The 13,738-nt window shown below is 42.9% G+C and overlaps 1 protein-coding gene across 1 annotated transcript in view; it reads left to right on the top strand.

Annotated features, from left to right (window-relative positions):
* Nucleotides 1–13,738, top strand: part of nek10 (NIMA related kinase 10) — a 172,214-nt gene that overhangs the window by 43,927 nt on the left and 114,549 nt on the right. The window contains exons 7-8 of the mRNA XM_033047147.1: nt 4,953–4,994; nt 5,095–5,173. Of these exons, the coding sequence (XP_032903038.1) occupies nt 4,953–4,994; nt 5,095–5,173 (121 nt within the window). The remainder of the gene's footprint in view (nt 1–4,952; nt 4,995–5,094; nt 5,174–13,738) is intronic.

Below are 13,738 nucleotides of genomic sequence, written 5' to 3'. Positions count from 1 at the left end.
AGGGTGTCCCTCCTCTATCATCCTCTAGAGACACACAAAAATGGAGGTTGTATCTATCTTTTTATACCTTTCTTCACTATGGTCACTACCTCATGTCTCCCCATCGAGCTTCGTCCAATCATAACATAAAGCCCACATTCCCACGAGAACGTCCAGAAACGTCTCGGAACATCTCCTGACGTCAAAGGCTTCTGCTGGAGTTTTTATCTGTTACTTCTTTATCTAGAAGTTCCCTCTGTCCTGTATATTGTTACTTTCTTCGACCAGCAGTCTGGCTTCTGCTGACACCTTATTTCTTTCTAAGTTATAATTTTCAGAGTTCTAGTATAAATCAACCATCCCTATTAACCCTTCTCTCACACCAATACCATCTCATGCTCCCTATCCACTTTAAGCAATTTTAGACAATAGGTGCAGGAGTAGGTCATTTGGCCCTTTGAGCCAGCACCGCCATTCAATGTGATCATGGCTGATCATACCCAATCAGTACCCCATTCCTGCCTTCTCCCCATATCACCTGACTGCTATTTTTAAGAGCCCTATCTAGCTCTCTCTTGAAAGCATCCAGAGAACCTGCCTCCACCGCCCTCTGAGGCAGAGAATTCCACAGACTCACCACTGTGAGAAAAAGTGTTTTCTCATCTCCGTTCTAAATGGCTTATTCCTCATTCTTAAACTGTGGCCCATGGTTCTGGACTCCCCCAACATCGGGAATATGTTTCCTGCCTCTAGTGTGTCCAAGCCCTTAACAATCTTATATGTTTCAATGAGATATCCTCTCATCCTTCTAAACTCCAGAGTGTACAAGCCCAGCTGCTCCATTCTCTCAGCATATGACAGTCCCGCCATCCCGGGAATTAACCTTGTAAACCTACGCTGCACTCCCTCAATAGCAAGAATGTCCTTCCTCAAATTAGGGGACCAAAACTGCACACAATACTCCAGGTGTGGTCCAGGCGTGGTCTCTGTACAACTGCAGAATGACCTCTTTGCTCCTATATTCGATTCCTCTTGTTATAAAGGCCAATATGCCATACGCTTTCTTCACTGCCTGCTGTACCTGCATGCTTACTTTCATAGACTGATGTACAAGGACCCCCAGATCCCGTTATACTTCCCCTTTTCCCAACTTGATGCCATTTAGATAGTAATCTGCCTTCATGTTTTTGCTACCAAAGTGGATAACCTCATATTTATCCGCATTAAACTTAATCTGCCATGCATCTGCCCACTCCCCCAACCTGTCCAAGTCACCCTGCATTCTCATAGCATCCTCCTCACAGTTCACACTGCCACCCAGCTTTGTGTCATCTACAAATTTGCTAATGTTACTTTGAATCCCTTTATCCAAATCATTGATGTATATTGTAAATAGCTGCAGTCCCAGCACCGAGCCTTGCGGTACCCCACTAGTCACTGCCTGCCATTCTGAAAGGGACTCGTTAATCCCTACTCTTTGTTTCCTGTCTGCTAACCACTTCTCTATCCATGTCAGCACTCTAACCCCAATACCATGTGCCCTAATTTTGCCCACTAATCTCCTATGTGGGACCTTATCAAATGCTTTCTGAAAGTCCAGGTACACTACATCCACTGACTCTCCCTTGTCCATTTTCCTAGTTACATCTTCAAAAAATGCCAGAAGATTAGTCAAGCATGATTTCCCCTTCGTAAATCCATGCTGACTCGGACCGATCCTGTTACTGCTATCCAAATGTGCGGCTATCTCATCTTTTATAATTGACTCCAGCATCTTCCCCACCACCAATGTCAGGCTAACTGGTCTATAATTCCCTGTTTTCTCTCTCCCGCCTTTCTTAAAAAGTGGGATAACATTAGCTATCCTCCAATCCACAGGAACTGATCCTGAGTCTATAGAACATTGGAAAATTATCACCAATGCATCCACAATATCTATAGCCACTTCCTTAAGTATCCTGGGATGCAGGCCATCAAGCCCTGGTGATTTATCAGCCTTCAGTCCCATCGGTCTATCCAACACCATTTCCTGCCTCATGTGGATTTCCTTCAGTTCCTCTGTCACCCCAGATCCTCTGGCCACTACTATATCAGGAAGATTGTTTGTGTCCTCCTTAGTGAAGACAGATCCAAAGTACCTGTTCAACTCATCTGCTATTTCCTTGTTCCCCATACTTCTCCGGAAGTGGCGGGGCTGTTGAACAGCTGCGGCTCGCCTGCAGTCCGTCTGTTTTTACTTTTTTTTTGTCTTGTTTTAGTTAAATTTTAGTTTATTAGGTTGTGTTATGTGTGGGGGGGTAAAACATGTTTTTTTGTCTCTTCCTTTGGGGGAATGCGACTCTTTTTGTCGTATCCTCCTTCTCTGCCTCCGTCTGCGCTGAGGCCTAATGGCGGAGCTGGCAGCCTCCAACTGACCTCGAGGCTCCGGAAGCAGAGCCAGCCAGGACTTACCAACGCGAGGCTGTGGCGGCGTTCCGGCGGCTACGGCCCGACTCGGGGCTGAGGCGGTGCTCCGGTGGCTGCGGCCTGACTCGGGGCTGAGGCGGTGCTCCGGTGGCTTCGGCCCGACTCGGGGCTGAGGTGGTGCTCCGGTGGCTGCGGCCCGACTCGGGGCTGAAGCGGTGCTCCGGTGGCGGTGGCCCGACTCGGGGCTGAGGCGGTGCTCCGGTGGCGGCGGCCCGACTCGAGGCTGAGGCGGTGCTTCGGTGGCTGCAGCCTGACTCGGAGCTGAGGCGGTGCTCCGGTGGCTGCGGCCCGACTCGGGGCTGAGGCGGCGTTCCGGTGGCTGAGGCGGCGTTCCGGCGGCGGCGATCTGAATCCAGGGCTCGGCCGCGGGCCAGTGGACGACATCGTCGGGAGCTCGCAGGTCACAGGTTGGTGACCTGTTTTTACGGAGCTCTCGCGGCAACAGCTGCGTCCGCTGGACTGGAGGACGGCAGCTTCGACCACCCCGGGCCGCGGAGCTTGAACCGGCCCGTTCGCTGAGCTCGGTTGAGCCGCGGGACTGACTTACCATCGCCCGGTGGGGTAACAACATCGGAGGCCTGGATCGCCTCAGCGCAGAGGGAGAATAAGGAGGGAAGAGACAGAGACTTTAAGACTTTTGCCTCCATCACAGTGAGGAGGTGCCTGGTGAACTCACTATGGTGGATGTTAATTTGTGTTTATTGTGTGTTTTGTTATTATTATTATATGTGTGTATATATTGTGTATATATTATTATAGGTAGTGTCCACATTGTATTCTATGTATTTTCTGTCTGCGTTCATTTTTAATCTGTGGGTTTGTTGGTTGGGGGCTTCTGGTCATCTGAATTTCCCTGAGGGGATCAATAAAGTATTATTATTATTATTATTATTATTATTATTATATTATTATTATTATTATATTATTATTATTATTATTATTATTATTATTATTATTATTATTATTATTATTATGTATGACTGCAGGCAACGAAATTTCGTTCAGACCGAAAGGTCTGAATGACAAATAAAGGAATCTAATCTAATCTAATCTAATAAATTCACCTTTTTCAGTCTTCAAGGGTCCAACTGGTTTTAACTAATTTTTTCCTCTTCACATACCTAAAGAAATGTTACTGTCCTGCTTTATGTTCTTGGCTAGCTTACCTTCGTACCTCATCTTTTCACCCCGTATTGTCTTTTTGGTTATCTTCTGTTGTTCTTTAAACATTACCCAATCCTCTTGCTTCCCGCTCATCTTTGCTACATTGTACTTCTTCGCTTTAATTTGTATACTGTCCTGGTCGTCCCTTTTTCCCCTTGGGCTAGAGATTCCTAGGAATAATTAGAGAAGCTGCACTTCTTCAAGGAGGTTTTGGGTACAGCCTCAAACCTTTTCCACTGTCAACCTTGTAAACCCTTATCACGACAGAGATGGAATAGAGTGTCTGAATTGGGAGTTTGATGTCGGGCATCTGAATGACATGATTGGCCTAACGGCTAACTGAAAGTAAATAAGGCTTCCAGATTGTCGATGTTGGCCTTGGAGAGGATACCGATACATCCATCTCCCACATGTGGACAACGTAGTGGTTTGTGGCTGAAGCTGTTCACTGTTAAGTTTTAGGATTTCAGTGAGAGTACCATCTGTTCCTGAGACCTAGTTCTTTTTAGATTGAATTTGGACTTAATGTCAGTCAGAAGTGGCAGTTACTGTGGGATGGAATCAAAGGTACTCACATCAACATCAGAATCATGGTTGAGGAGGTCTTCAAAGTTTTCCTTCCAGTAGGTGATGGCTATCTCTCTGTTCCTGAAGGGTTCACCCAGGCCTTACAACTCAATGGGATGGGTTCTTTGGCGTTTGAACAGTGTTCAAAAACCAATGCATGTCATGTCTGTCTGAGAGTTTCTGAGTTTCATGTGGCTATCGGTTTTCTGTTGGATTTCTTCCGTCAGGTGGCTGTAAAGCAGTTTATTTTCCCATTAAAAGGTCGAGTTCCAATCTGGGAATGCCTTACCTTTGCAATTAATTAGCTCTTTGAGTTCCTTGTCATTCTCATCAAACCTGCTTCTTGGCTTAAAAATTTATAGTCCCTTTTAATCTCTGGCACCAATTATGACAGATGATACTTTTTGGACCCTGTAAATGAGGAGTGAACAGATTGTCTTTGAGACACTATCTGAGAAGATCTTCCTTTGTGTGGGTCTAAAGAACTTCAGCGTTGATCTTGCAGCAATGTGTTATTGACAATCTTTGTTGACACTGATGTTTTGGGGTCAGGTTTATGGAAATCATATTTCAGATGAGATAGTAGTCAATCCAACAAACTGGATGATATGGCTATGTTTACAATCCAGTACTTAAACTATAACATAATCTAACAGCTATTACTGTTTGGCCAAGGGATGTCATTGTTACACCATGCATGGCATGATTAATCATTGTGTGTTCTGTATCTTTGGTATAATCGCATAAACTTGCAAACTTTGATATTTTTCTTTCAGAAAATTTTCATTGAACTTGGAGGGGTTGAGAGCTTGGCACAGGTATGTCTTCAAAATAAGTGACATTATATTTGAAATTTATGCATGCATTGGTGTTTCTCAAATGTTTTAAATCATTCAATCTCTTTTGGTTTATGTGCAGTACATGGAAACTGTGGCACAAGGCTACCTTGGATATGGAGGTCAACAGTTTGTCATTGACAGATTAGTCTCTGTGACTTGTAAGTTCTATTTAACTATACCTAAATAATAGAACAGTCAATGCCTTAATTAGTCAATTTGTGTGTTTCTTTAACCTGTGTATTCAGAGCATTACTTGGTTTTTGGTGAACTCTCAGGAAAAAAAACTTACCATCTTCAATGAAAAGTGGGGAATTCTCCAAATCTCATGTCTAATCATTATTAACCAAACATAACCAGCACAGGGACATGAAATGCAAAGATCATAGAGCGGAGCAAGATGCTCCAATCCGATGTAAACCAATGCACTGAGGTGTAGTACGTAACGGAACGTCACGGCCCCCTCCTTGCGTAGTTTCCCTTGCATTGTATTGTGCAGTTTCCCATGTATTGCTTTAACACATACTGTGCACAAAATTAAATTTAACTTATATATATATTTATATGAATGTGTGTTTGTGTGTGCCTGTGTGTGAGAGGTAAGTTAGAGATAAATACATTTCCTTCTCATGGATCAGAAGCAACTGATTTAAAGCATCACTATTACTCTCTATCTTATTTGTCAGATGATGTACATAAACCATAAAGGTAATTATATATATAATTATAAACATATAAATATATGCATATATATATATAAATATATATATATTTACAAAGCTGCATACAAAAATATGACATATGGGGTCAAATTTCAAATTCCTTGACAAGAACTTATTTATTGGGTTCATAACTGACATAATATCAACAACAAATATAAGAAAAGATAGCACATTGATGACAAGTTTCCAAAAATGGCATCAGAATGCACAAATACATTTTGTGTAACGGTTGTCGCGTGGTGTCCACCAGTGACCTGGCTGGCACAGTAAGTGCACGTATTTCCTATTCCTATCTATGTTGAATACCACATGGAACAATAAAATTACAAACACCACTTCCACTTCATTCACCTGATCATGTAATAGAATACTGCATCCATCTGAGTCGACACCACATTTGATCTAAACGGTACATTACCTTGTGGATCTGAGTGACATAGATGGCCGATGAGACAGTGTGTTGCCAAATTGAAGTTTGGCTCCGTTTTAGTTTTGATGACCAATTCATGTAACGCACACACAAACGCATATATTTCTCTAGCTTCTTTCGTGTGATTTCCTCTAATTTGTTTAGCAACCTTTTTATTTCAATCTGTGTGTGTGTGTGTGTGTGTGTATATATATATATAGCGCTCCAGAAAGCCCCCCCCCCCCCCAACTGGCCACCAATATTAGAATTGGTGGAGAGGTGGAATATTGCGTTGGATGACCAGCCCTCCTGTGTGATGCTGGGACCCAACGGGTCCCACTTAGTCTAGTTTTATATATATATATATATATATATATATATAAAAAACTAGACTAAGTGGGACCCGTTGGGTCCCAGCATCACACAGGAGGGCTGGTCACCCAACGCAATATTCCACCTCTCCACCAATTCTAATATTGGTGGCCAGTTGGGGGGGGGGGGGGGGGCTTTCTGGAGCGCTAGTATGGGTGTTGTGGGCTGAAGGGACTGGTTTCCAGAGGGCTAGTATGCAAATTGTGCGCCAAATGGATTCTTGGGCTGGCGTCTCAGTCAATCAAGCCTGTTGTGCTGGCAACTCACTCACTCACGGTTGGTAGGCTGGTAGTTGACTCACGGCTAATCCTTGAAATTCTATTTCAAGCAGGGTATAAGGCCACCAAATTCAAGTGCAGTTTCTTACCACTTCTAGCAGGGTGCAAGGCCACCAAATTCAAGTGCAGTTTCATACCATTTGAAGTAGGGTGCAAAGCCACTAAAGACAGCGAGTCTTGACATCTCCCTCCTCCATCTTGCAGAGACTGACCCACACCCACATTTCTGGGTTTTATAACCCCTCTCCCCCCCCCCCCCCCCCCCCCCCACCGGAAAAGGTGTGGCTTTCATGGAGTGATTGACAGGAGAGAGATTCTCAACATTAAAAAAAAACCTAATAACACTTTTATTTTTCATTGATGGGAAGAATTCTCTGCACCTGCTCAGCGGAGGGGGACTGAGTAAGATGGCCAAAATCACAGCCGTAAGTGGTAGCGTTTTATCTAAAATCAATATACAGTGCAAACAGGAAGTAAATGCATTTACAGTAGTGCCTTTTAACTTCAAGCCAAAGCACCCAAGCCACCATTTGCAGTAAGTAGTGCCTTACAACTTCATGCCACCATTTGCAGTAAGTAGTACCTTTCAACTTCATGCCACCATTTGCAGTAAGTGGTGCCTTTCAACTTCAAGCCAATGCACCCAAGCCACCATTTGCAGTAGGTAGTGCCTTTTAACTTCAAGCCATTGCATCCAAGCCACCATTTGCAGTGAGTAGTGGCTATCAACTTCAAACCCCACCCAAGCCACCATTAGCAGTAAGAGGCGCCTTTCAACTTCAAGTCAAAGCTCCCAAGCCACCATTTGCAGTAAGTAGTGCCTGTCAACCTCATGCCACAATTTGCAGTAAGTAGTGCCTTTCAACTTCAAGCCAAAGCTCCCAAGCCACCATTTGCAGTTAGTGCCTTTCAACTTCAAACCAATGCACCCAAGCAACCACTTGCAGTAAGTAGTGACTTCAACTTCATGCCACCATTTGCAGTGCCTTTCAACTTAATGCCAGAGCACCCAAGCTACACTTTGCAGTAAGTAGTGTCTTTCAACTTCAAGCCAAAGCAACCTAGCCACCATTTGCAGTAAGTAGTGCCTTTCAACTTGAAGCCAAAGCACCCAAGCCACCATCTGCAGTAAGTAGTGCCTTTCAACTTCAAGCCACACCCAAGCCACCATTTGCAGTAAGTAGTGCCTTTCAACTTCAAACCAATGCACCCAAGCCATCATTTGCAGTAAGTAGTGCCGTTCAACTTCAAGCCACAATTTGCAGTAAGTAGTGCCTTTCAACTTCAAGCCAATGCACCCACGCCCCCCATTTGCAGTAAGTAGTGCCTTTCAACTTCAAGCCACACCCAAGCCACCATTTGCAGTAAGTAGTGCCTTTCAACTTCAAGTCAAAGCTCCCAAGCCACCATTTGCAGTAAGTAGTGACTTTCAACTTCAAGCCAAAGCAACCAATCCACCATTTGCAGTAAGTAGTGCCTTTCAACTTCATGCCACCATTTGCAATAAGTGGTGTCTTTCAACTTCAAGCCACACCCAAGCCACCATTTGCAGTAAAAAGTGCCTTTCAACTTCAAGCCAAAGCAACCAAGCCACCATTTGTTGTAAGTAGTGCCTTTCAACTTCAAGCCAAAGCAACCAAGCCACGATTTTGCAGTAATAGTGCCTTTCAACTTCAAGCCAAAGTAACCAAGCCACCATTTGCAGTAAGTAGTGCCTTTCAACTTCAAGACAAAGCAACCAATCCACCATTTGCAGTAAGTAGTGCCTTTCAACTGCATGCCACCATTTGCAGTAAGTGGTGTCTTTCAACTTCAAGCCACACCCAAGCCACCATTTGCAGTAAAAGGTGCCTTTCAACTTCAAGCCAAAGCAACCAAGCCACCATTTGTTGTAAGTAGTGCCTTTCAACTTCAAGCCAAAGCAACCAAGCCACGATTTTGCAGTAATAGTGCCTTTCAACTTCAAGCCAAAGCAACCAAGCCACCATTTGCAGTAAGTAGTGCCTTTCAACTTCAAGCCAAAGCAACCAAGCCACCATTTTCAGTAAGTAGTGCCTTTCAACTTCATGCCACCATTTGCAGTAAGTGGTGTCTTTCAACTTCAAGCCACACCCAAGCCATCATTTGCAGGGTAGTGCCTTTCAACTTCAAGCCACAATTTGCAGTAAGTAGTGCCTTTCAATTTCAAGCCAATGCACCCACACCCCCATTTGCAGTAAGTAGTGCCTTTCAACTTCAAGCCACACCCAAGCTACCATTTGCAGTAATAATGCCTTTCAACTTCAAGTCAAAACTCCCAAGCCACCATTTGCAGTGTAGTGACTTTCAACTTCAAGCCAAAGCAACCAATCCACCATTTGCAGTAAGTAGTGCCTTTCAACTTCATGCCACCATTTGCAGTAAGTGGTGTCTTTTAACTTCAAGCCACACCCAAGCCACCATTTGCAGTAAGAAGTGCCTTTCAACTTCAAGCCAAAGCAACCAAGCCACCATTTGCAGTAAGTAGTGCCTTTCAACTTCATGCCACCATTTGCAGTGCCTTTCAACTTAATGCCAAAGCACCCAAGCTACAATTTGCAGTAAGTAGTGTCTTTCAACTTCAAGCCAAAGCAACCAAGCCACCATTTGCAGTAAGTAGTGCCTTTCAACTTCAAGCCACACCCAAGCAACCATTTGCAGTAAGTAGTGCCTTTCAACTTCAAGCCAAAGCTCCCAAGCCACCATTTGCAGTAAGTAGTGCCTTTCAACTTCATGCCACCATTTGCAGTAAGTGGTGCCTTTCAACTTCAAGCCACACCCAAGCCACCATTTGCAGTAAGTAGTGCCTTTCAACTTCAAGTCAAAGCTCCCAAGCCACCATTTGCAGTAATAATGCCTTTCAACTTCAAGTCAAAGCTCCCAAGCCACCATTTGCAGTAAGTAGTGACTTTCAACTTCAAGCCAAAGCAACCAATCCACCATTTGCAGTAAGCAGTGCCTTTCAACTTCATGCCACCATTTGCAGTAAGTGGTGTCTTTCAACTTCAAGCCACACCCAAGCCACCATTTGCAGTAAGAAGTGCCTTTCAACCTCAAGCCAAAGCAACTAAGCCACCATTTGCAGTAAGTAGTGCCTTTCAACTTCAACCAAAGCAACCAAGCCACGGTTTTGCAGTAATAGTGCCTTTCAACTTCAAGCCAAAGCTCCCAAGCCACCATTTGCAGTAAGTAGTGCCTTTCAACTTCAAGCCAAAGCAACCAATCCACCATTTGCAGTAAGTAGTGCCTTTCAACTTCATGCCACCATTTGCAGTAAGTAGTGCCTTTCAATTTCAAGACACACCCATGCCAAGCCAACCAGGGGAGGGGGGGGGTGGCGCTTTCTTGAGCGCTAGTATGAACTATTTTAGAACCAATAGACATTTGCACGTTTTAGAACCAATAGAGACACTTTTTGCAAGCTTTAGAACCAATAGAGACACTTTTTGCTAGCTTTAGAACCAATAGACATTTTTTGCAAGGTTTAGAACCAATAGAAACACATTCTACAAGCATTTTAGAACCACTAAGGGCACTTACATTTGAGTAGACATGTGTTCAGTGTTATTCACAGCTCAGAGAAACGTGACCCTCTGCCTTCCTCCATCTTGAAGAGACTGTGTGGCACACCACTTCCTGGTTTCATAGTCCCGCCCCCCTGCCGCCAGCGGGGGCAGCAGAGAGAATGGGGAATTTTATAAAATCATTAATATCTCTGTCATTTTTAATCGACGGGAAAAATCCTCGGCACACATGCGGCGGAGCGGTGCTCTGAGCAAGGTGGCCAAAAATAACAGCCGTAGTTGGCGGCGTTCTCTCGGAAATCGCAGCACAGATGGCCAAAACCGGTCAAGAACAGACTTTTAGTAATATAGATATTATAATATATATATATATGTGTGTGTGTGTGTGTGTGTGTGTGTGTGTGTGTATGTATATACATATATACACACACACACACACACACATATATATATATACACACACATATATATATATATATATATATACACATACACACACACATATATATATATATACATACACACACACACATATATATAAATATATAATATATATATATATATATATATATATATATATATATGAAATCCTAATATTAATAATATCCATGAACACAATGTCAAAATATTTTTCCATTCTTTCATTCTATATTAGCTTAATACAATGTAGTGCATACATATCTACATTTAAATTCAGTCGTTGGTCAAATAACATGCGGCCCTTCTTGCTTTTTTTTTTAGATGGATTTTAAAAATGTGAATGTCTCATAACGACACATTTGTAGGTCAGCAGCATATTGCACCAACCCCCACAATTTCAATTAACTACAAATTGAACTTCATAAACAAAGAAAACACTTGTTATTTCCGTCATTTATGGTAATATTTACATAATTTACATAATTTTGTGCGCAACATATACAGGGGGTTGCAGTGTTTCGAAAGTTGAATTGATGTAAAATTCAACATATTTCTGACAATGATAGCCCCACCCCTTGCTTACCCCCAAAGGACAAAATTTCCAACATATACAATAATGAAGAAATCGTCATTTGCACAATTTTGTGTGGGTAACGGGTGGTTCTCATTCTTCCTCTTAAGTTACCTGCGTTGGGAAAACAGACGTTTCGGCGTGTTCGGGATGCCAAATCGCGTTGGAACTGCATTCCAATTTAGCCTGTTATTGGTCTGCTTGTTGAAAAACTGGCCAAGTTCAGTGTTCAGAACAAAGACGGCAGTTGGTTAGATAGATAGATAGATAGCCTTTATTGTCATTCAGACCGAAGTCTGAACGAAATTGCAGCAGTCATACATATAATACAATAAAAACAACAATAAACACATATTAACATCCACCACAGTGAGTCCACCCAGCATCTCCTCACTGTGATGGAGGCAAAAGTCTTAGGTCTGCAGTCTCTTCCCTCCTCTTCTCCCTCAAGTACACCGGAGTTCGGTGTAGGAGATCTTGTCGACGAGTATTCTGGACCCACTGTCGACATTTGAAATTACAGAAAATCTCATATAGGATTAACTAAGAAGAAAAAAAATGATTATAACTACATATCTGCAAAATGGATGATATATCACAAGTGCAATTGTTTTCAGTTGTGGGGAGAGACCTGTATATTGAAGATGCATTTTGCCTCTAATATGTCAATTTACCAATTTCTACAATTTATGTAGAAGAATTTAAGTATTTTCTTTCTATCCTCTTTTGGACCTTGGACACTAGCAGGGCTGCCAACTCTCAGGCAGAGAGAGAGAGAGAGGGGAGGAAGAGAGAGAGAGGCAGATGGGGCAGAGAGAGAGAAAGGCACATAGGGCAGAGACAGAGAGAGAGAGAGAGGCAGATATGACAGAGAGAGAGAGAGAGAGAGAGAGAGAGAGAGGCAGATAGGGCAGACAGAGAGAGAGAGAGAGAGGCAGATAGGGTAGAGACGTAGACAGAGACAGGGAGAGAGAGAGAGAGAGATGGGGAGAGTGAGAGAAGGGAGAGAGGAACGATGGCACGTTCTAACGCAAAGCCGTCCCATTCTGACCGCCGCCGAACCACGCACCGCACCATTGCACCCTTGTTCACGGTGGCCCAGTGATGTCTCGGCTCTGACAATTCGAAGGATCTAACTGGTAACAACACTAAGAGCAGCCCTATGCCACTGCGCTCCCCGACTCGAATCTGAGCTTAAAATCTCGTGATGGGCCTGATGTGTCCTACGGACCATATTTTGGAGAGTCTTGCCTTACAAGAACAAAAACAAAAATGTACAGAAGAACAAAAATTGATGACTTTATTATTGTGTTAAGTATAGATCTATTTAAAAAAATCTAGTAACTTTCTAATGTACCAACAAACCTAGTTTCCCAATGAGTGTTGATAGGGGAACAGAAAATAACATTTTCAGGGCAGAATAATATAGACAGAAAACAATAATATTTCCTCACCTTTCTTTGTTGTTGGGGAACTTGAAGAAAGACAGGTCAGTCGACCACATCGGCGATTAGCGCAATTTATACCGAACAGTGAGCTGTAGATGTGGACGCCATGACAGCGTGGGGGCAGCCCGATAAAATGGCGTCAACAATCATACATGTAATTCTACGTTTTTTTCGCTGTGTGGCGCATCTTGCTCCGCTCTATAATCTTTAATGAAATGTGCATTCATCACATTGGTATTTGGGAATTTGCTGCAGTCACTGACTATTCCATTTCCAATTGTAACAAGTGATTGCAATTCAAAATAATATGTTGGTTATGAGCCTGTTGCCGTTCCATGCTTTTTGTACCAAGAAACTCAGATCTCTGATCACCAATGTCAATTAGCCTTACACCACTTCAATATGGCTTTCTATTCTTTCTAACCAAGTGGAATACCTCATCTGTTTGAACACATTTTGTGCTCTTCTCAGAATGTATTTTTCCACTGTCTTTGTACCATCAAACATGAATAATTTATAGTTAGTTCCTTTATTTGTCACTAATATAAATTATAAATAGCTGTATAATTTATTTTGAGGCAGCAAGGAAGATTTAATAAACTAGATTTGGGAGGTTGTTGACTGTCAGGAAAACATTCAATAATGCTTCTTTATAAAAGAAAAGTGGAAGAGATGATGTCATGATCTAAGTCTAGACAAGGTGGATGAGTTGAATGTGCAGATAGTTATTAATGAATATGATATAGTTGGGATCACGGAGACATGGCTCCAGGGTGACCATGGCTGGGAGCTGAACATCCAGGAATATTCAATATTCAGGAGGGATAGACAGAAAGGAAAAGGAGGTGGGGTAGCGTTGCTGGTTAGAGAGGAGATTAACGCAATAGAAAGGAAGGACATTAGCTTGGAGGATGTGGAATCGATATGGGTTGAGCTGAAAACACTAAGGGGCAGAAAACGCTAG

This window comes from Amblyraja radiata, chromosome 2 (assembly GCF_010909765.2).
Source record: "Amblyraja radiata isolate CabotCenter1 chromosome 2, sAmbRad1.1.pri, whole genome shotgun sequence".
In the NCBI taxonomy this organism is placed as follows: domain Eukaryota; kingdom Metazoa; phylum Chordata; class Chondrichthyes; order Rajiformes; family Rajidae; genus Amblyraja; species Amblyraja radiata.
The sequence above is the reverse complement of the archived record's forward strand: the minus strand, read 5'-3'. Positions and strand labels throughout refer to the sequence as shown.